This window comes from Lissotriton vulgaris, chromosome 7, assembly GCF_964263255.1.
Source record: "Lissotriton vulgaris chromosome 7, aLisVul1.2, whole genome shotgun sequence".
NCBI classification, from domain to species: domain Eukaryota; kingdom Metazoa; phylum Chordata; class Amphibia; order Caudata; family Salamandridae; genus Lissotriton; species Lissotriton vulgaris.
Window position 1 is genome coordinate 903,750,310 of NC_141695.1, and position 20,662 is coordinate 903,770,971.

The 20,662-nt window shown below is 45.2% G+C and overlaps 1 protein-coding gene across 1 annotated transcript in view; it reads right to left on the reverse strand.

Moving 5' to 3' along the window:
• The window catches only part of MAML1 (mastermind like transcriptional coactivator 1), a 185,427-nt gene extending 165,193 nt beyond the window's left edge, over positions 1 to 20,234 (reverse strand). Inside the window, exon 1 of the mRNA XM_086931342.1 lies at positions 19,346 to 20,234. Coding sequence (XP_086787468.1) covers positions 19,346 to 19,657 — 312 coding nt within the window. The 5' untranslated portion in view covers positions 19,658 to 20,234. The remainder of the gene's footprint in view (positions 1 to 19,345) is intronic.
• Between the last annotated feature and the right edge of the window lie 428 nt (positions 20,235 to 20,662).

The window sequence follows — 20,662 nt, forward strand, 5'->3', positions numbered from 1 at the left end:
GTGATGCGATAGCTAGAGTGAGGGCGATAGATAGCTAGAGTGAGGGCGATAGATAGCTAGAGTGAGGCCGATAGATAGATCGATAGAATAGAGGGAAGGGCCAGGGGTGGGAGAATAAATTGCAATTAGAAAGTTGCCATTTTAACCATATTCTACTCTAGAAACCGAGGCAACAGATCAGGCCAATGAAAAAGGACACTACCTCTTCAGCGCTAATTTAAGAGATTTTGACTCTTCCCTACTTTCTAATGTAGTGCATTTGCCTATGCATCAATTGCTTAGCTAAGCACTTTATTGTCAGGAGCAAAAATGCCTCTCTCTTCTATTGGCATGTGTGTCAAATTAATTGCTTCAAGAACAATGAAGTCTTATGCTATCTATTTTCCCATAGTATGGAAAGCAGTTGTGCAAGTGATCACAGCTTGGGGGACACATATCTACTATTGGTCATGACCACTCTTTGTAGTGCTGTTCAATGCATCGGGTTTCTCCTATGCAAGACCCTCCATTGTTTGGTACCACCTCAGGTATAGTGCTATGGCCAATCTTTTTGATCCAAGTAGGCAGAGATCAGAATCCTGCTCTAATGTGAGTGGGATGATTCACCACTGGCAAACCCATCCCGAGTCAAACATACCTATGCCTTGGTTTCTCTAGAAGCATAAGATTATACGTAGTACCAACTAATGTTTGCTTGTTTCTCTGCCATATGCTGATCGCAAAGTTTAGTTATGCCCACTAGTGAGATAAAACTATCTCAGACAGCTGTTCTAAAAATTGTGATAAAGATAAAGTCTATGTGCAGTTAACACAATCAAGTTATACAAGTCTACACACTAACCTTTGAGAGTAAAAAAGGAATACATGTTGATTGAGCACTGGAGGCATACATGAACTGGAAGAAATGTACACACACATATCTGGTCAATTGAGGTCATTGCTGGAAGTTGGGCCAGTTGTTCAGATAAGGGCATGAGTTGCGTTCAAGCCAAAATGGAATTAGTTAGCAAGTGAGAGGGGTATCCTGCCTTAATTGCACGAAAGGTACGTCTCTATACCCTGGACGTGATCGACAAAAATGCCAGAGGTAGGTGTTCTGTAATGAGCGTCACATAATTTGACCCCAATGACAGAACAGAAGGTGCCTCAAATGTCAAAAGTGAATACTAATTCTACCACAGAAAGTGCACACAAGATGATGCCTACTTGACACATAATTTAGCAAATCACATCGCATAATTTGGGCCTCCATTGCCTCATAATGTCAATGGCCTGCATAGAGGGCATTAAAACCTCATGTAAGCAATCAGAAAATATCACACATAAGCAAAGCGAATGTATGGCACTATAAGGGAACACTATTGCAAATGAAACTAATAAATAAAATAAAGCGGCCCTCCCGAAGTACGTGCTAAAGTGCCAGGTCACCCAAAATTAATGCAGCCCAGGAGATCGGGTCACACCAATTAAACAATACTGCACAAATCGCAAAGCTCTTACTCGTGAAAGCCTTTCAAGTGGCCGTCGAACTGTCATTTTATTTTGAAAAATGATTGTAGGTTTGGCGTTATTTTTTGTGTACATTTACCCAAAATTACAATATTACTGGAGATGGGCGAGGTGTTGGCCTAGCGGCTAGGGCGCACGACCTCTGACCTGGGATCAGGGTTCGAGTCTCTGTAGCGACGCCAAACATGCTGTGATTCAGAGCAAATCACTTATCTCCCTGTGCCTAACAAACACAAGTCAATGTTAACTAGAAATAAAAACTTTTCTTCAATAAAAAAAAGCTATCCACCTGAGCTATCTCGGTTCAGTTCGGGTTTATGTTCATTAATATTAGCCTTTAATGTGGGGACTGAATACACAGAGGAGAAATGAGTAACCCAACCTCTAGCGAAAGTAGCGTTTTAATAATCCGATCACTAGATTAAACCAGGGAGGTGTCGTTTTTGCAGGTAGACGACACTGAGCATCCGAATACAGAATTAATGAGTAAAAGGCTTTGTGAATCGGGCTTAGAGAAAGTTCTTCTGTTTACAAGCAAAGTATGCAGAGGCAATTGTTAGTACACTGATGTGTTTTAAGCTAGGCCCTTAATTACATTGGCCACGCCCCTTTGAGAGGGCCCACTATTTTTTTCATCCCACTTAAAGCCCTGCTCCTGAGGGTATTCATACTTAAGGTATGATTTGGTGAACTTGGATTGCCCCAGAGATAGGGAAAATCAGTGCTTAGTCAGTTAGTATTGTGTATGGTAGAGTCACCGTCATTCTGTTACAGACTATGTGGGTTGACAAAAAGTGTCATGGGAAAAACAATTAAAACTGTGTTACTGTAAGGGCGGACGTAACTTACCCAAGCATGTTGTAGTCTGCGGAAGGAACGGACGCAAAACAGAGAGTAAAAAGTCTAATATGGTCCTTACCCTATAATTAACAGTAAGTGATTGTACAGGTGTACAGTGACTTATGGCGATCTAACCTGAAGGCGCAGTGAACACAAACAAAAAGTGCTGTGAGATAGAGAAGAAAGGTAGGGAGTGCAAAACGAAACTTGAAAATCTAATGTCAGAGAGATTGTAACTCCTAATGCGTCCTGTCTGCGTGAGTGCTTTCTTTACAGAAGTGCTTCCGAATGTCGTGAAAATGAAATTGTTTCAAACAGTAGATATTAAAATTAAAACTGGGAAATAGTGGTGGCCGGGCGGCCTTCATGTAAGGATGGTTGGTGTAGTGCACCCTTGAGATTTTGGTGTGCGATGAAATTAGCCTAGAGTGGGCCCGGGAAAAACTTCCTGTCGTGGTTTGTATCTATCCAAGGTACGGGAACGGTCTCTGCTGTTGTATTTATAAAGTAGTGAACACGTCTCATGGTGCATATAAATGATAATGTCTACGATCAAACGTGTCTCGTACCAGAAACGAGGGGCCTGGCATGGTATGAAAGAAGTCATATTGGAGACAAGGGGAGTTGCTGTGTGTGAAAGTCGTGTTGGAGACGGGGGATTGGGTGAGACCGAGTGGTTGTATGGGTGTAGCATGAATCATGACACAGGAGTTGGCCAGGTGCGTCATCGGTCATGAGTGAAGGGCTGGCTGTGGCAGGAGTCGTGGCACAGGAGCTGGCTGAGTGTGGCAAAAGTCACGACAGAGGGGCTATTTGGTATTGGAAGACGTGATGAGAGGTGGGGTGTGGCACGAGGCATGAGAGGGGCTGTGGTGTGGCAGGTGCAATGAAACAGAGGGGCTATCTGTGCGTGGCAGAAGTCATGAGAGGGCAGGCATGGTGTAGTTGGAGTCATGACAAAGACGGGCTGCGCATGTCTTGGGTGAGGAGGATAGTATGCAGGCTCGTGGGGTGGATGAGCTGGTGCGGGGGGTGGATGAGCTGGTGGGGGGGGTGGTGGATGAGCTGGCACAGGGGGTGGAGGTGGATGAGCAGGCGCGGGGAGACATTCACAACTTTCAAAAAATACTTGTAAGGTCCCAAAAGCGAGACCTATTGGCTATGCCAATACGTGTTCTTTATGCTCCTGAGTGTAAGCATAACACCCCGTTAAACAGAATAAACAAACAAAAAATTTGCACATCCTGGCAACTAGAAGCATGACCTCAAGTTCCTTCTCAGGCTGTTAAAACTGAGCTCTGCACTTCGGTGCAACATGCATGTTAAATGCCCCATCCCGGCACATATACACACACCCACTTCCCTTCCTGAAACACTGAGCCAAGTGATGCATATTCTGACCAACGACTGAAGGGTTTATGTAAGGGCACCAATAATTGGATAGAGCTTACGATCCAAGAGTAAGAAAGTTGCCATAAAGGTAACATTTATCCTAGCCCTCACCTTGTCTGAATTAGTGTGTAGATTCCATGGAAAATGAAAATGAGAAAGAAAGATAGCTCTGGACAGCCAAGATGTATCTTGCATCACAGCATTGAGTGTGTATGTAGTGCTGGCAGAAAGCTTGTGTGTACAGTCCATGCAAGTGCTGTTATGTGCCTCCGACAGGTAAAATACCTGGTTTTGATTTGGAACTCCCGCTGCAGTAGAGGAACAGAGTGGTGAGATTTATGGGTATGAAAGATGAGGCATCATGTGATTCTAGGCAAATCACTTAATCTCTTGGCCTTAAAAATGTGAAATGCTGTTCGGTGCTCGGGTAAGGTGCTATATAAATCTGCAACAAAAAATGATAAATATGGATTCGCAGTATACAGAGAGATGGTGAATGGGAATTATGGGTCTGTGATTCCCGTCAATAAGGGGATATACACCACTGATCAGTATAGTGCTGCTGCCTCAGCTTCTGGGTATGTTTATTAATATTCCAATATTGCCGACACATATGCTATGGGCAGCCCATACAGTTAATGTAAACAACAAAGAGTAAACTGGGGAGGCACACTCACGGTGTCTTACCGGGTTTGGGCGGGGAAAGCGGCACTGGCAAGTAGCACTGTCAGCAGTGTGTGCTCATTTTTAGGTCTCGGCTAGCCGCGCGGAAACGCGTCTCCGCCGAGATCTTTTGTCAGCGAGTGTGCTTCCCAGGAGACACTCCTGGCCGCGCGCAGGCGAATCTAAACTGGCACGAGCATAAGTACGAGCGCTGCGCGAGGCTCCCACACAACACACGCATGCGCATATATAGAAACAGAAGCCCTCACGCACGCACATACATACAGAACCCCCCCCACTCATACACACACACGCGCGCGCACACACACAAACACATACACACGTGCTCCGGAGCCCCCCCCCCCCATTCCCCCCTTCCCCCATCCCCTTTAACTTACTGTGGCAATCTGGGGGACTCTGCTCTCCGCACCGGCAGGGAGAGTTGACGCTGCGGCTCTTGGTAGCTCCTTTCCCGGGACTCTCTCTTGGTCAAGGGAGCCCCGCAACACGTGTGCAACGTCCTGTTGTCGGCCCCGGGGCTCTCCACGCTCGCAGGAGCCCCGGGCCGCTCCACGCATTTCCTCCGCCTGCCTCCTCTTCCGGTCCGGACGCGGCTCCGCCCCCATCACAGGCGACCTTGCCTGACTTCCGGTGCGGCCGCGGCGGAATTCCGGGATGACTACAGTACTTGGTTAGGTAATGCTCTGTCTTTATAATCTTATTTCTATGTATAAATACTGTCATACGCTTGTTTTGACTGTGAGGAATTTGTGCTTTTCTTTATTTGTCTGTATCTATTCCTCTTTGGCTACAATGGGGCAGTGCTGACATGGTCCGCCAGAGTAATGAGTGCAGAGTGCAGAGTAATGAGTGCAGAGTGCAGAGTGCAGAGTAATGAGTGCAGAGTAATGAGTGCAGAGTGCAGAGTAATGAGTGCAGAGTGCAGAGTAATGAGTGCAGAGTGAGTGTGCAGAATGCAGAATAGTGAGTGCAGAGTAGTGAGTGCAGAGTAGTGAGTGCAGAGTAGTGAGTGCAGAGTAGTGAGTGCAGAGTAGTGAGTGCAGAGTAGTGAGTGCAGAGTAGCGAGTGCAGAGTAGCGAGTGCAGAGTAGCGAGTGCAGAGTAGCGAGTGCAGAGTAGCGAGTGCAGAGTAGCGAGTGCAGAGTAGCGAGTGCAGAGTAGCGAGTGCAGAGTAGCGAGTGCAGAGTAGCGAGTGCAGAGTAGCGAGTGCAGAGTAGCGAGTGCAGAGTGAGTGTGCAGAATGCAGAATAGTGAGTGCAGAGTCGTGAGTGCAGAGTCGTGAGTGCAGAGTCGTGAGTGCAGAGTAGTGAGTGCAGAGTAGTGAGTGCAGAGTAGCGAGTGCAGAGTAGCGAGTGCAGAGTAGCGAGTGCAGAGTAGCGAGTGCAGAGTAGCGAGTGCAGAGTAGCGAGTGCAGAGTAGCGAGTGCAGAGTAGCGAGTGCAGAGTAGCGAGTGCAGAGTGAGTGTGCAGAGTGAGTGTGCAGAGTGAGTGTGCAGAGTGAGTGTGCAGAGCAGTGAGTGCAGGTTCAGAGTGGTGTGTGCTGTTGAGTGCAGAGTGCTGTGTATTGGCAATGTAAATGACAATGCCATTTATTTATGATTTAAAGAAAAAAGAAATGTCATGAGCAATGCCAATAGCTCTACCTTTAATGATGCCGAGACCATTGCATTGCAAATGCTTGTTAGTGTCTTTCTGCTGTCCCGCTGCCGCTTGTGGAGGTGGACAGACAGAAATGAATATTACACTGAATACAGTCTTGTCTCATCCTGTTCCCAGAATCGAACAGTATATAAATACAGAAGCATGCCCAAAGTGGGCCTTATACCGCTTGTCGGTGGGAGGGAGGGGGGGATGCACTGACCTGTCTTCTCCATAGCTGGGTTTTTGAAAGAACACCTATGTGCCCCAAAGGCAGAACCCACAGCGCACCAGCAGCTGGTGAAACCCAAACATCCATAATTACTTGAGCTCAGTAGTTTCCAGATGCCCGCCTGGGATGAAAGGGCTCCGTGTCCGGTGTCAATGCTCCCCCTCCCATCGGGTGCTCCCGGAAGCAGAGGCATGCAGGCATCACAGGCAGAGCTCAGGTTGTGCGTGTTGCGGACAGTGCACGTGCTGCCAGAGTAACGGCATTCATGGAAGCACTGCACAGGAGACTGTATTCAATACAATGCTAGTGAGGGAGGCAGCAGAAGGGTGCCATACTTCTAAAACAAAAGGTGCATGGCCACCGCGCTGGAACAAGAAGTGTGGTGGCCATGCCGCTTTCTTTTAGCAACAGGGCGCCCGCTTCACGGATGCAGAGCAATGGAGAACAAACGGAACAGATGCCCGGCGAAACAAACAGGAATGCAGGGGCAGCTGAGGGGGGGCAACATGGGAGGAGGTGGCAGCTACGGGCACAGAAGGGCAAACAGTATCACACGCTGTGCCAGGGACACAATGTTCAGGAACTTAAAAAAAAATATATTGAACAGAAAGTAAAATAGACAAGAATTGACCGTACTGCCATGAAAGCAACACGGCCGCCGTGAAAACGTAATGCGAGGCTCTTGGGAGAGCACTGTAAGCCTGTAAACAGGCACTGGCCGCATCCGCGCCTCGGGCTTAAAGTTAAAACAAGTCATTTGCAAGAGACCTTGAAACATGAATATACATACTGGTTGTATGTTCGTTGTCCAGTTACAGAAGTGGATTTCATTGTAAAAAAAAATTACGTTGAAAAGGTAAAAGGAGAGGGAACGGGGAGAGGGTGGGAGGGATGAGAGAGAAGACAAGCGGCAGGGGGGGGGGATGGAAGGGGGGGGGGGGGGGAGGGCAAATGGTGGCGGCCTGAAGCAGTGGAGTGGGAGAGGTGAAGGGGGAGTCACGGGGAGATTAAGGGACAGAAGGCAAGCGGCCGTGAAGTGCGGGCAGGGAGCAGAGCCTTTGAAGAGCCAGAGTGAGTGAAGTGAATAATTAGGGGAGGAGAACTGGCAGGCTGATAGGCAGAAGGCTCAGGCCTGCACTTCCCAAAATCCTCTGGAGAGCCCTTGCTTGGCCTGAAGTATGGGTTGGCTGCATTAGGGCTCTTTTCCTATTCCTACGGAATAGGAAAGGCGAGCCCTAAAAATGGGCGCAAGCACAGGTAGTAGTGGAAGGGGCCTGGGGAACTAGGGTAGGCCTGTGGCATGAGAATACCATGCAGGAAGCTTGACTGAACACAGGTAGGACTAAAGTAGCTTTCACTGTGGTGGAGGGCACAGAGCTTCAGCTACCTACAGTAGATAAAAACAAGCATTGGCAAAGCCAACAGGCTCTCGCCTTTGGGGCCTATTGACTTTGCCAATGACTTACAGCCATTTAGCATTCCCAATGCTGTGCAGCATGACTAAAGAATATACAAAAAAAGCTTTTGATTCTGGTAACTGATGTTTGTATATGTAATCTGTGGTTTCCAGGGACAAGAATAAACACATCGTTTTCAGAAATAAAATGCCTGGAGAAAATACTTTGATAATTATGTGGTCCTAATCTAAAGACGGACAATTTGCAGAATCTAAAAATCCTGCAATAATGGGTGAATCTCAAAGCCACACAGTCCTGGTGTGTCACATATTGGTGTACTTCTGGAGTAATTATAGCAGATGAGAAAGGTAAAATTGTGTATGGGGTAAGTTCATCACCTTCAAGGACCTACTCAGAGTAGTGTTGTTAGCACCATAACCCATATTTATAGGTCTAACTATATCACATCTTATTTTTTCACGTTCAGCGCCCGGCTGGGTTCCATGTGAGTATTTATTTCTTCACTACACTCAAGGTGCCACACCTTTTACACAAGGCTGCACAGACTACCCTTCAGGTACTACACTGACTGTTCTCTCCATTTACAAGCTCAGCTGCTTAATCACAGCCACATACTGACGTTATCCCTCCCTCTTTTTGTAGGTGTCCCTACACCCCTAGGTCCTGAAGAGACTCTACATTGCACACAGGGTCGAAACGCCTTCGGCTGTTCACAAAATCGAACCATTTAAAACCAGCACTTATCACTGTATAGAGCGCAGTTTATATACTGTATATCTCCTAATGGTCGTCTTTATGATATATAGGAAACAATGTACAAATGTCACAATTATGTAACCACTGTTTAGGTTCTATTTTTCTCTGGGACACCATTCACTATTGTTAGAGTATTATTTAAATACCATGTGTGTATTTTGTTTCAAAAACTGTATACATGATTGCCCATGAAATTCAAATTTAAGGTGTGTTAGACTGCTCCTCCTTTTGACATTACATCTAAACCATTACATTGCCATTGTGCATTTCTATATCAAGATTAAGTTGTCATTAGTCCACATGAGCCATCGATTTTGATAATAAATTAAGTACCCTGGTTCCAAGTGAGTAGGGTTCCCTTGTTTTTGGTTCTCAACACCCTGGGCAGCTGCATATGTATGACACAGGGCGCCTGCCGCTGCACAAGATCCCTTAAAGTGCAACTGGTATTCTGTTTGTCAATCACATCCCTCCATAGGACGTTGGTGTTCGAGGGCGCAACAAGTTGGGGGTGGAGGGGGCAGACATGGGTCACAGCTGTATATACATGATGTGTAACAGGATGGCTCTATGAGCATCGGGTCGTGAGGAAGAGGTCAGTAACACTTCTCAGATGAGCACAGGGAGGCAGTGACTGCTCAGGGCAGAGGGGACACACAGTGTAAACAAACAAACAGTAGGGATTATGTGCACATGAATAGCATCTCTAGGTGGGTGCATGAGATCACATGGGCTGTGGTATGTGCACGGATACCCCGGCTCTCAGTCACATCCTGCACAGGCTGCACTCACCTGTCGAGTCAGGCACGGGGGCAATCCCATAGGCATGTCACTGGTGCTGACTCAGAAGTCGGTGCATGCTGGAGGATGGACAAGAGCAGGAAAGCGAAGGGCACAAAAACGAGGGTGACAATGGCCTACAGAGCTGTGCTGCCATGGACCAGGTGGGCCCCGGGCTTTAATGCCACTGCTGTGCACCTAGAGACATCGAGGAGGTGCTGCCTCATCTGGTAAAAAAGGTGCACTTGGGGCACAACCCAGCACAAAAATCTGACACTCACCAGGTGAATTTTTTCCTGCACAAATGGGAAAAACGTTGCCCATTTGTGCGGGAAATAGCCCCTTCTGGCACGCTGCTGGCAGGGCGATTTGGAGGCTGAAGTGGTAATCCTGTTTCCGCCATGCGAGTGTGTGCCGCATAAAAAAGTACTTAAGTAATCAACTACATGAAGAGTAAGAGCACATTTAACAGGTGAGGTCTTCATGGGAGGTTACAAAAGTAGAGAAGGAGGGACTACTGAGCATATTACCCAAAGAAAGGCAGCCATTACCGAAGGACAGTAAAAGGAGCCAATTACAAAGATGGATGGGGCTTAAAGCCCATATTCTAGATGCCGGATGTCTCAAAGAGACAGCGCATGTGCAGCCTAGGCAAGACCTTACAAGAAAAACACCGCCCCAGGCGGTGGATCACAGGCTTGCAGCAGGTCACATGTTGGGCCATGGCACCTGTATTGCCAGCTGTATGTTGGCCATAAAACATAAAAGACTGCTTCTCCCTGTTGTGTGTTAAATGTGTGTGGCGGGGGTGGGGGGTGTATGCAAATAGCAGCTAGTCAACCAAATTATTCAGCAGTGAGTATGGAAAGGGGCAGGGCATATGGGAAACTTGTTTACAACTAAATGGTCCTGGCCCCCTGATATACCTCCGTAAAAAATTGATGTCCATACATTTACATTTTTTATTTGTGTTCTTGGATCATTAAGAAGTCATTTAGCTTGGGTAGACATTGCTGATCCGAGTCGAATTTTTCTAGACGACAATTGTAAAAATGGCGTATGTGTTGCAGTGATGATGCCGTATTTTAGGAACCGTGAGACCTACATACTTCATTTTGGTGTCAAGTAGTCTTAGAGACAGAAAATAAGTCCTCAGAGCAACCCTTCCGACATTTTCCAAAATCGTTATAATAGAGGAAGAAGAGATATATAGAAATGAAACAAATCGTGTTTTTTTAAAAATCTTTTAAGTATACACCAAACAATGTTTAAGATCTGAATATGAAAAAATAATGTTAATTACTCCTAGTTTAGACACATTCTCATAGTTTCACTTTGTTTCTGCAATCACTCGTATTTCATTTGCAGAATATTGAACATTTGAGAAGAACATATAGAAAGGGACATCTTTTTGTAGCACGTTTTGCAAGTACATGCAAGTTCTGTGGGTAAAGGCTTTAGAAATGTGTTGGGTTTTAGCACCCCATCAATATATTCCCAACCAAATTCACATGGATCTTTATCTACATATGCAGGATCTAAAGCATTTACACATCTTCTGATCAAGTAGAAAACTCTTTTAATGTGTCCACGCACAAAATAGGACGTCGGTGGAATGTCATGTAGCGGGACTGATTTCTTGAACTCACTGTACTGAAGACTGTCAAACACGCGACAGTCAAAACTCGTTTTCCACAAATGCACAAGGTATTTTTCTACGTCTTTAAAGTCACATTCTTCTTCTGTCTCAGCAAATCCTTTTAGAAACGTCACCATTCAGCAGTAAAAGCTTCAAGCTGTTGTCCAAATTTGCTCATTGTGTTATCACCCGTAAGAATATGTGCCTTGATAACACTGGGCAACTCTGGGTCAAGTTACTTGTACAGAATATGAAGTGGGATTGTCTTTTCTCGCCTGTTCCACAACGTACCCATAACTCTGTCAAACCTTTACTTATGAACATTGTAACAAATCTAAGTAGTACAATAATAACCGTCTGTCATTTAACAGTAAGTACTCAATTGGAACCATTTAGAACAGCCCACTCAACATGTGGCACACACCAAGGTCCTCGTCCTCCAATTTTTTGTTAAGTTCTTCAGCAATATGGCCCTTACATTTAGAACATCTCTCTGGAGGCACAAATTCCTCATTGACAATCATTCCACATGCAATAATTGGAAGAATTTCAGTGTTCACTAAAGCATCAGCAATGTTTTGGCGAGTTAACATCTCCAAGTTCATCTTGTTTGATGTTGATGACCAGAATTTATCAAGTTGCACAGGTATAGGTTGCAAATTTTCGATGCAGGAAATGTCAATTGTTCCACTTGTAGGCATTCATCTGATTCTCGTACATTCTTTGACAGATAGTTTAAGATAACTGTCAAAGACAATGTGCAGTTCTTGCAGGATGCACACTGACTTGTATATCTGTAAACAGTCTTAACTACCTCTCCGACGTTTTGCATGGATGAAATCTTGACCTTTTGCAATTGTGATATACAGTCCACAACAACAGCAGTTTTCAATGAGGGGACCATTTTGAATTGAAATTCTTAAGGTGAAAGTTTTGTTTTCAAGCTCTTGTACAAGTTCGTGCTTCACTAGTTTGGTTTCAGCTCCATCAAATAATGGCTTTGTTGGAAGAAGACCATGCAACAGAATGTCCTTGATAAATTCACCAGTTTCTTTTGCTGTATCCATCTCTCTATGTATGTGGTTTTTTTTGTAACCTGTTTTTAGTGGCTGTTTGGACGAAACTCCTATTATGGCAATTAAAGAGTGAAGTTTAGCTTTAACAATGTCAAACAGCTTTTTCTCTTTCAATAGAAATCTCTCCTGCTTCAGTTCTGCATAAAGTTTTGATCCATATTCCAGGGCAACTAGTAGGTGTCTTTATATCTTATCCACATATTGTTTAGTCACTAACTTGTGTAGTCAGACAGGCTCAAGTCATTTCAAAGTGGTTTCCTTTGCTGCTCACATCTTCCAGCCTACAATGCGAAGTGTTGGCCAAATTCTTTCTGGAGAAGGTGGAACGCATCTATAGAAGCTTTCATCCAGGGGACACCTCCAGCGGCACAGGGAGGAACGTGTCCGCGGGCTCTGAGACCTATTCTCTTGCGCGCTCCCATCCATCTCTCCTAAAGCTATGGAAGCACTGTTTGTCAAAGTAAAATCATGGTCTCTGGATGACCCTATGAGACCTAATGCTTTCAAAAATTCCCATCAGTGTCTCCTGCCTGAGTGCTTCGAGTTAATCTACCTCTATCCTCGGCGGTGGTCCCCAAGACTTGGAAACACTGCAAAGTGGTCCCCATACTGAAAAAAACAACACAAGATGTGTCCAAGCCAGAAAACTTCCGACCGATCTTGCTGCTTCCGTTCTGATCTAAAATCATGGAATCGCATGTCAATTCGATTCTAACTCATTACTTGGAAATAAACTCAATACTAGGCACATCCCAAAATGTGTTCCTTCCTCGGCACAGTACAGAGCCCGCTTTGCTGGCGGTCATATAACAGCTGAGGACCGCCTCGGATGCCGGCAGAACTACAGCGTTAGTTCTGCTGGATCCGAGTGCAGCCTTTAACAAGGTCTCCCACGAAATCCTGCTCCAACGCCTGGAGGAGATCGGGGTCAACAATAAACACTTTTCTTGGTTCTCGTCTTTCATGGCCAATCTGACTTTCCAAATAGCTGCCCCTCCTTTCTCCTCCCACACAAACCCATTATCCTGCGGTGTTCCCCAGGGGCCAGAACTGAGCCATACCTTATTTAATGTGTGTGTGAGACAATTGCCGCTGATGGCCAAAGCCTGTGGAATCTCCTTGGTGTCAAATGCTGATGACACCCAGCTGGTGATCACCTTTTCCAACAATCAAAGCCAGGACGCGGCAAAATTCAGATAAGATTTAATAGCCATCTCGGAGTTGATGACCGCTAATTATCTGCAGCTAAACTTAGCCAAATCCGAGATCCTTCTGGTAGGCAGGGACTTCCTTCTCTAGGGCAACTAATGAAAGGTGGTCTAAAGCTCTTGGAATGCCCCCCGTACCTAAATCTGTGGTGAAGAACTTGGGTATTATGACGGATAATGAACTCAATGTTGATGTGCATGCCAAATCTGTGGCAGGGAAATGTCTCAGACTGTTGCGAGGTCTAAAACCTATACTTGTTTTTTTTATTCTCAACCCCGTCGGCTGATCATCCAAGCCTCCACCCTGGCCTACTGGACTATTGTAACATGCTACTTTTGGGTTCCAACAAATCAGTGATCAAAAGATTGCTGTGGCCCGTGCTATCTTTGCCCGCCCTAAAAACTGTCATGTTTCCAACCTCCTCCACCGACTACATTGGCTACCCCTTGAGCAAGGAGTTCGCTTCAAAACGCTATGTATCACCCATAAGATTCTCTCAGGCATTGGCACAGGAATCCTGAGTGAGCTATGCTCCTATTGTGTACCTATACGAGCGGTTCGCTCGGCCAACATGCTCCTTGCCAGAATCCCACGAATACGGAGGGTCAGGTAAGGTGGTCGATCTTTTAAGCGGTTGGCCCCCGCCTTATGGAACTCCCTTCCTCTCCATATCTGTAGCATCAAGATCACCTGACTTTCAGAAAGCTTGTGAAGACCTGGCTTTTCTCCCACTGCTAATCCTTGTTCTGCTTCCCCACTCAGTGTTCTACTTCAGCGCTGGGACACCCCAATGATGGGGCAGCCATGGGCTATATAAATATTATAACATAACATATTATACCATTCAAAAAACACCTGTTTACATATAATGGGCAGAGAACCGCGGTTGGCATTAAAGAACATGGAACAAATCAGATGCTTATTTAGAAGAGACTGCACAGAGGAAGGCAACACTCAATGACGCCATGAAATGGACTACCATCCCATCCAAGCAGACCACCAATATCTTACAATAAGGGCCTCTGCTGGACTATACTGCCGAATATGATAAATACCAATAACTCAGGACCAATTAAATCTTACATGAAATTAAAGTGAAATCTTTGAGTCACATTGACATCATAGACCGTTCACATGGTAGCCACAATAAGCAACGGCAACAAAGGTCTTCCAGGATGCTGCAATTGTTAAGCTTTTCCCTGCATTTCAGTGAGGCTCTTTTATTTAAACCTAGTAGTAACTGGTCATAAAACTGAATGCAGGTAAAAGCATGTGGCAGGAAGCACTGCATCTACAAAATACCATTAATTACAATGAAGACTCCAAAGTTCAATTGAAAAGGGCCATACTTTGTCAAAGGAGAGCCGCACTAATGAGGTTTTTCATTCGGTTTCATGGCTGCATTGGTGTTGAGTAAGCTTTGAACTACTATAATCCCCGCCTCTGGTCCAGACATTGAATACAAAGCCTCCTAGCTATCGAAAAGGAAAGTTTTCAGCCCTATTTAGGACACAGAGGTGGGGATTAACCCCACCCACCAATCAGAGACTAGTATTCCACTCTAGGGTTTGTACAAGGAGCTCGGTGTGTGAGGTTTTTATTACCGGCGAGTAATTAATTCCTGGTTACACTAGTGTAACTGTTCAGGATTGTTCAATACATTATGATTTGTGCTTAAAAAGATTGTGTGATGTTGCAAGTATTGGACTTATTAGTGTATGAGATGCTTGGTGGCTCTCCTATGTATACAGTATTTGTCTCCACAGTTATGGATACCTCTAAATAAGAATAGGATACTGATGACATGATATTCATCCCACGAAGAAAGAGGGAGATTACACACTGATAAAGCACTATGTAATATGAACTACCTATTGATTGCATGTTGTGATTCAGGTTTTTTTTATTTCCACTTTCTCTGGTGTTCATGGAAAAGAAGTTTATTGACATGTTAATATTCCTTGAGGCTGCTGCGTTAAGTGAAGAAGAAACAGCATAATTCGCACCTCCGTGTCCTTAGTAGAATTGAAAACTTTCCTTTACGATAGCTAGGAAATGTTGTATTCAAATCGGAAACAAAGGAAGTTTGCTTCAAATGCGTGTTTAGAGCAAGCAATATCCACATTAATAAAGGTGGATACTAACTAGATCAACATCCATGCACACACTGACACCGACCTCACATGATGCAAATATTTATAGAAACCCTCATACAGATACCTATGCATGCATGCACAGAGCAACACAGCGACGGATATCTATATAAAAAAAAAGACCAGGACATTTACAGATTAACACGTAGAGACGTGCACACTAGCCTACAGCAACCCATAGATGGACCAGCAAACATGCAGACACCAATGCACTCAAGGCAAAAGACAAACAAGTGCCCATTACATTAAATAAATATACAGAAATCCGTTACAGATGCATACAGTAACAAAAGAAACATGCAAACAAACACACACAAGATGACGAAATAATGGGAAATGGAGATCGTAGTGAGTGTTACCAGTAATTCACGCATCGGCTTTTCCTGTGGTGATTGACTGCTCCAGTCATCATCCCATGCACATCCAGTGGTAAAAGTATTTTTTTTGTTTAAACAGAGAAACTGGAATCAAGAAAAGTCAGATGGATATGGCACGGGGAAGTGCCAACACAAATATTTCGCTCACTGATGAAGCGTTGAGGGATTAAGTTATGAATGGCAAAGCAAGGGAGTGCCCAAAGTGTTGGTTGAGAATCTGAGCATGCCACAAATACTTTTAACAATGGGTGTCAAATAAGAGCAGAGGTTGCAAATGTTGGCATGCCACTGGAAGTACTAAAGAAACAAGGTCATGAAAGAAATGGCCGAATTAAGTTAAGCCACTGGCGATCACACGGGGATGCGTTCCAGCCTATTGTCTTTCACCCACTATGCAAATCTGTCTTAGTCCTGTCCAAACTTCCAGGTCAGGTCCTCTTCAGACAGGAACATGGTCAACCCTAGACTGCTTTCGGCCTACTTAGGCCTCATCTTTGAGATATAGCTTGAGTTCTTGGAGCACAGGATCTAGGCATATCCGCTGTACATTCTATTCTGCATTCACTGTCTCATGGTGCAACATGTGAAAACAAAAACCACGCATGTAAAATGTCAATAAGGGCTTCTTCTGAACAGAAGGGGAAATCAAACAGCTGTCTAAGATGGCTCAACACACCACTTCGTTTGATATTTCACCGCAAGAATATGCAAGCAAAACTTAAGAACCCTTGAATGGAGGGAATCATGTTCTCTGGTGAGGCAAAACCATGGAACTTGTCAGGTCATTCCAACCAAAAGGACCCGGCAGTCACAGAATCAAAACCAGAATGTGTGTCCTTAGTACCGGCTCTGAAGGTTCCAGAATGAACTCTACTTACGATATGAATTACTACACCCCTCTTTTCCTAACTTTCCATCCTTTCCTCCTTACATTTCCTTCTCTATTAAAATCTAACCAGCAAGAGGGCAATCACATTTATAACAATGTACTAAGGACCTATGCCAATTGTGGTCTACCCACAACAGTATTAATGATTGTATACAGTATATAAAAACAAAGTCCCCAACTTAAATATAAAAACTTCGGTGGAAAAAAAAACGAGTGTAATCTGCTCTACTGCTTGAAATTCCTCGTCCGTGAAGCTGAGATGAACGAAAAACTAAAACCTAACACCCTCTTTATACCAACAGTGTGCTTCGTCCCCTATTCATAACGCCCAAGTGCAGGCATGCTGAGGACTGGATTACCTCCGCAGTTCGTTAGAAAAGAAACAACTAGTACTCTCAATACTGCAGTGACGACATATTCTTCCCCCAACAACCAACCTGTAAAAGTGCCAGGACATTGCCATCAGCACCCTGGAGAGGGTTTGCCCTCCAACAGCGCCACTTCAGTGCTTTTATGAGGCAAAAGAGCGTAAGGAAGTCACGGAGCATATAAATGGCACCACCCCGCTCTCTCCAATAGTACACCTCTTGACTACCATCTCGCTGACAGGCCCTCAATGTAACATTATCACCTCTAATTTTTTGTAACCAACTCCAACCTTTAGGGTTCCCCTCTGACCGAACCGGCATGGTTTCACCGTAACACACCTTTCTCTGCAAGAGTGAAGGCACAAACGATTGAAAGACACTATTGGCGTTCCTCTTTTCTTGACGGTACAAGTATTGGCCGATTGGAACTACTGTGGCCCTTCTATCGAAGATGCACATTTGCAGTGTGACAACCGCTATGAAGTGGCCACTAGTCGACAAAATACCTAAATACATTTTCCCTGGCTTCACTTATTTTTGCTCCTTCTTCGGGCCAGCTTCCTCTTACACCACCCACGAAAACCTTCACGACTCTTTCGTCAGAATATACACATTTTGCATAATTGTCTTCACAAAATACCTCCCAATCGTTCGGGCAGGGGCTTCGCAACAACAATAGTTGTAACTATTATGATGAATAGGTAAAAATGTACAGTCACATCTTTTTATCCTTGGATCATTAATAAAAAAAAAAGGACATGCTGATCTTATTATACTGCAGCTGGTAACAGGGGCCAAAATGATCACGCCAACTGCCATCATGCTACCGCTCTATGAACTTCTACAGATACCAATATCCCCACAATGTCCAAAACGACTTCATGCAATACCACTCCTCCCAAGCTCCGTGACAGGAGTGTGATATTAGTATAGCCTGACGCTCACAACATATTGTTTAAGTCCAAAATAACAAGTTTAGGGTTTTTAGCACACTGAACAAGAGTGTCTATCCTCTCACAGCACAAATCCTTGGGATGCCGGTTTACAATACCACAGTGTGTAGCTGTGAAAGATAGTCTGCCACTAAGGCAAAATATGGCTCTAATAAGTTGTTCAAAGCTGCATATATAGTTTATTAATACAAAGCATTTATTAGAGCGCATGCTAAAGAAATGCAATGATTACAGCTTCCAATACTGGCAGCAGTTGCAGTATACACATGTGTACACAGTAGCAAAAATATAAATATTTTCAAGCTACTTATTAATGCTTCTAGAATGCTAAATACTGTAAAACATTTTTATAATCGACATTATGTACAAAATGAAAGTAATTTAGGTACCCCATACCAAGCCTATATACCCTTGCATTGGTGCATATTAACAATTCAAATAGGTTTGCAGATGTAGACTGTTTTAACTACTTTAATGTGCGTGGCACTCCACTTACTGTTGTGGGGGTTCTCTCTCTGTGTGTCAGTTGGTTACAGACTGGCTTGGGATGAGACACGTCCTTCCCGCAGGCTACTCATCAAGTTAATAAAGCCTTCCACATACTTACCTCGCCTTCAAGAGTCTTCTTTAAAGCTTTCATGACAGACCTTCTAACCGCACTACTGACAACGTTTTGTGAATTCATTTTTTTCCATGAAAACACACTATATATATATATATATATATATACATACATACACATATACACACACACACACACTTGCGAATTTATTATAAACGACTGCAAATTCTCTTTCCCTACCCGCACCCCCGACCCCTTTCCTTACCAAGGAAAAGGCTAAGCTACTATTTTACTGTGAGAAGTGATCAGAGAGGATTTGGTGATTACCGTTAAATATGCGAACATGATGCGAGCATGCTCAGACTCACACGTTATCGCACACTACCAATTTCTGCATAATCTAGTCCCAGCATGTAGGTTTCAGAAAGATGGCAAAATCAGTGCCTAGCAACAATCGGAATATATAACGAGTCATGGCATAGTCACTGAGACAGTTATCAGAGATTTGATATAAGAATGCCGTCATAATCGTCTACCTCACTGAAACCAAGAGACAAGTTTCTTAAAATAAAAACAGGACAAGACGAGTTATAAAGCATACTATCGACAAGTAGACAATTTATAAAATTCTAAACTCCAGCATTAACGTCAACGTTCTATATATTATGTGCACCTGTCCTCACGCCTGCATCCATGGCCTGAAATGCAACCTTACTGTGGTGATACGGCTTCTGCCCGCCGATCTCCTATTCTTGTACCATGACTTCCTATTAGCAATGTCTCCACCTCCCTATAAATCTCCGCAAAGTGGTGCCACCTGATTGCCAATCTATAGAAGCCATATATTACCACTACTCCACCAGGGTCCTTACCGCTATGACGGCGCTGTTGCTCCGGTCCCCATCTGTCCCTGTGCCGTTATCACCGCCACCGGACCCTGCCACTCCCCGGTCACCAGCCCCTGAGGCGATGGATGGCGCCCGGTGCTTGCCTGCTCGCTTTGCCTTGGCTTGGAGGCAGCGTTGGTGCAAGCTGTAAGTCTGTTGTCGCTCTAAGTCTAACCGCTCGGCCGAAACTGCGTCGTAGCGGCTCTCACAAGAGCCGTGATGCCGGCGGCAGAGTTCGATCCGGCGACGGAGGCGTTCCATCACCGCACTGTGCCGGGGCACTGCGAACTCCGCCATGGGAGGGTAGAAGTATCTACCCCCAGGGGGTGTACATCGAGAACCCGGGACTGGGCTTCAGAGATCCCCAGTCTCGGGTAGAAAGACCAGACAGCACTGCCGCAAATCAATATCCAAGGTAACCACCAGTACAGTTTCTTCGCTCCAAGATTGGCCACACAGAATCCCCGGTCTTGGGTAAAAACAGTCCAAATGCTTGATGCCACTTTGGCGGAACGGAGTCACCAATTATACCCTTAAACTCCTTCGTTCAGGATCCAGCTGGACACATCGCGCTGTACTCAAGAGGTCTCCTGGCACTGCCGCCAGTGATATGGCCCGCCTCAGTTTCTTACTACTCCAGGCCCAGACGTCCTGGGACAGATCCCTCTGCTCGTAGAAGGCCTTTAACAGTTCCTGGGAGCGCCTGGAAAGGATTTCCAGGGCTGGAGGACCGCCGCAAGGGATGGAACCTCGCAGAGCCCCCTGGCCTCCCAGGGCCCTGGGCTCCTCCGGTCCTCAGAGGTTACTATCTTGCGCCCAGCCTCCGCCCGCCATTGTTATCTTTCTCTCTTCGGCCATCTTGGAAATTGTTTTCGGCTCTCAGGGAGTTCAGCGAAGGGGGCTGCGTTTGACGTCACTACGCTCATAGGAAGGACGGGCAGCACAGTATCCGGGATATTTACAAACCAATAGGAACTCAGTGAAGAAACCGGTGTAAACAACCTTACGCCCTAAATTACATTGACAACTTCCGGAGCGACAATCCTGATTAGTTTAAAGCGGCAATGTTTGGTCGGTGGCGTATTGTATTATGTAGAGGTGGGCGACCCACTGAAGGCTCGAGACAGTTGGTAGGCGCTGGCTTAGCTCGAAGTTCTCTTGGACCCTCGAGCTTAAAATGAGCCGGGCTTTACGATGCGCACCTGTGCTCTCTTCCTCCGTAACGATTCTGGTAATTATGCAAGGAAGCTTCCCATAACTTTCTTTTCAGACGTTGGGAGAAAAGAAAGGAGGCTCGTTTGA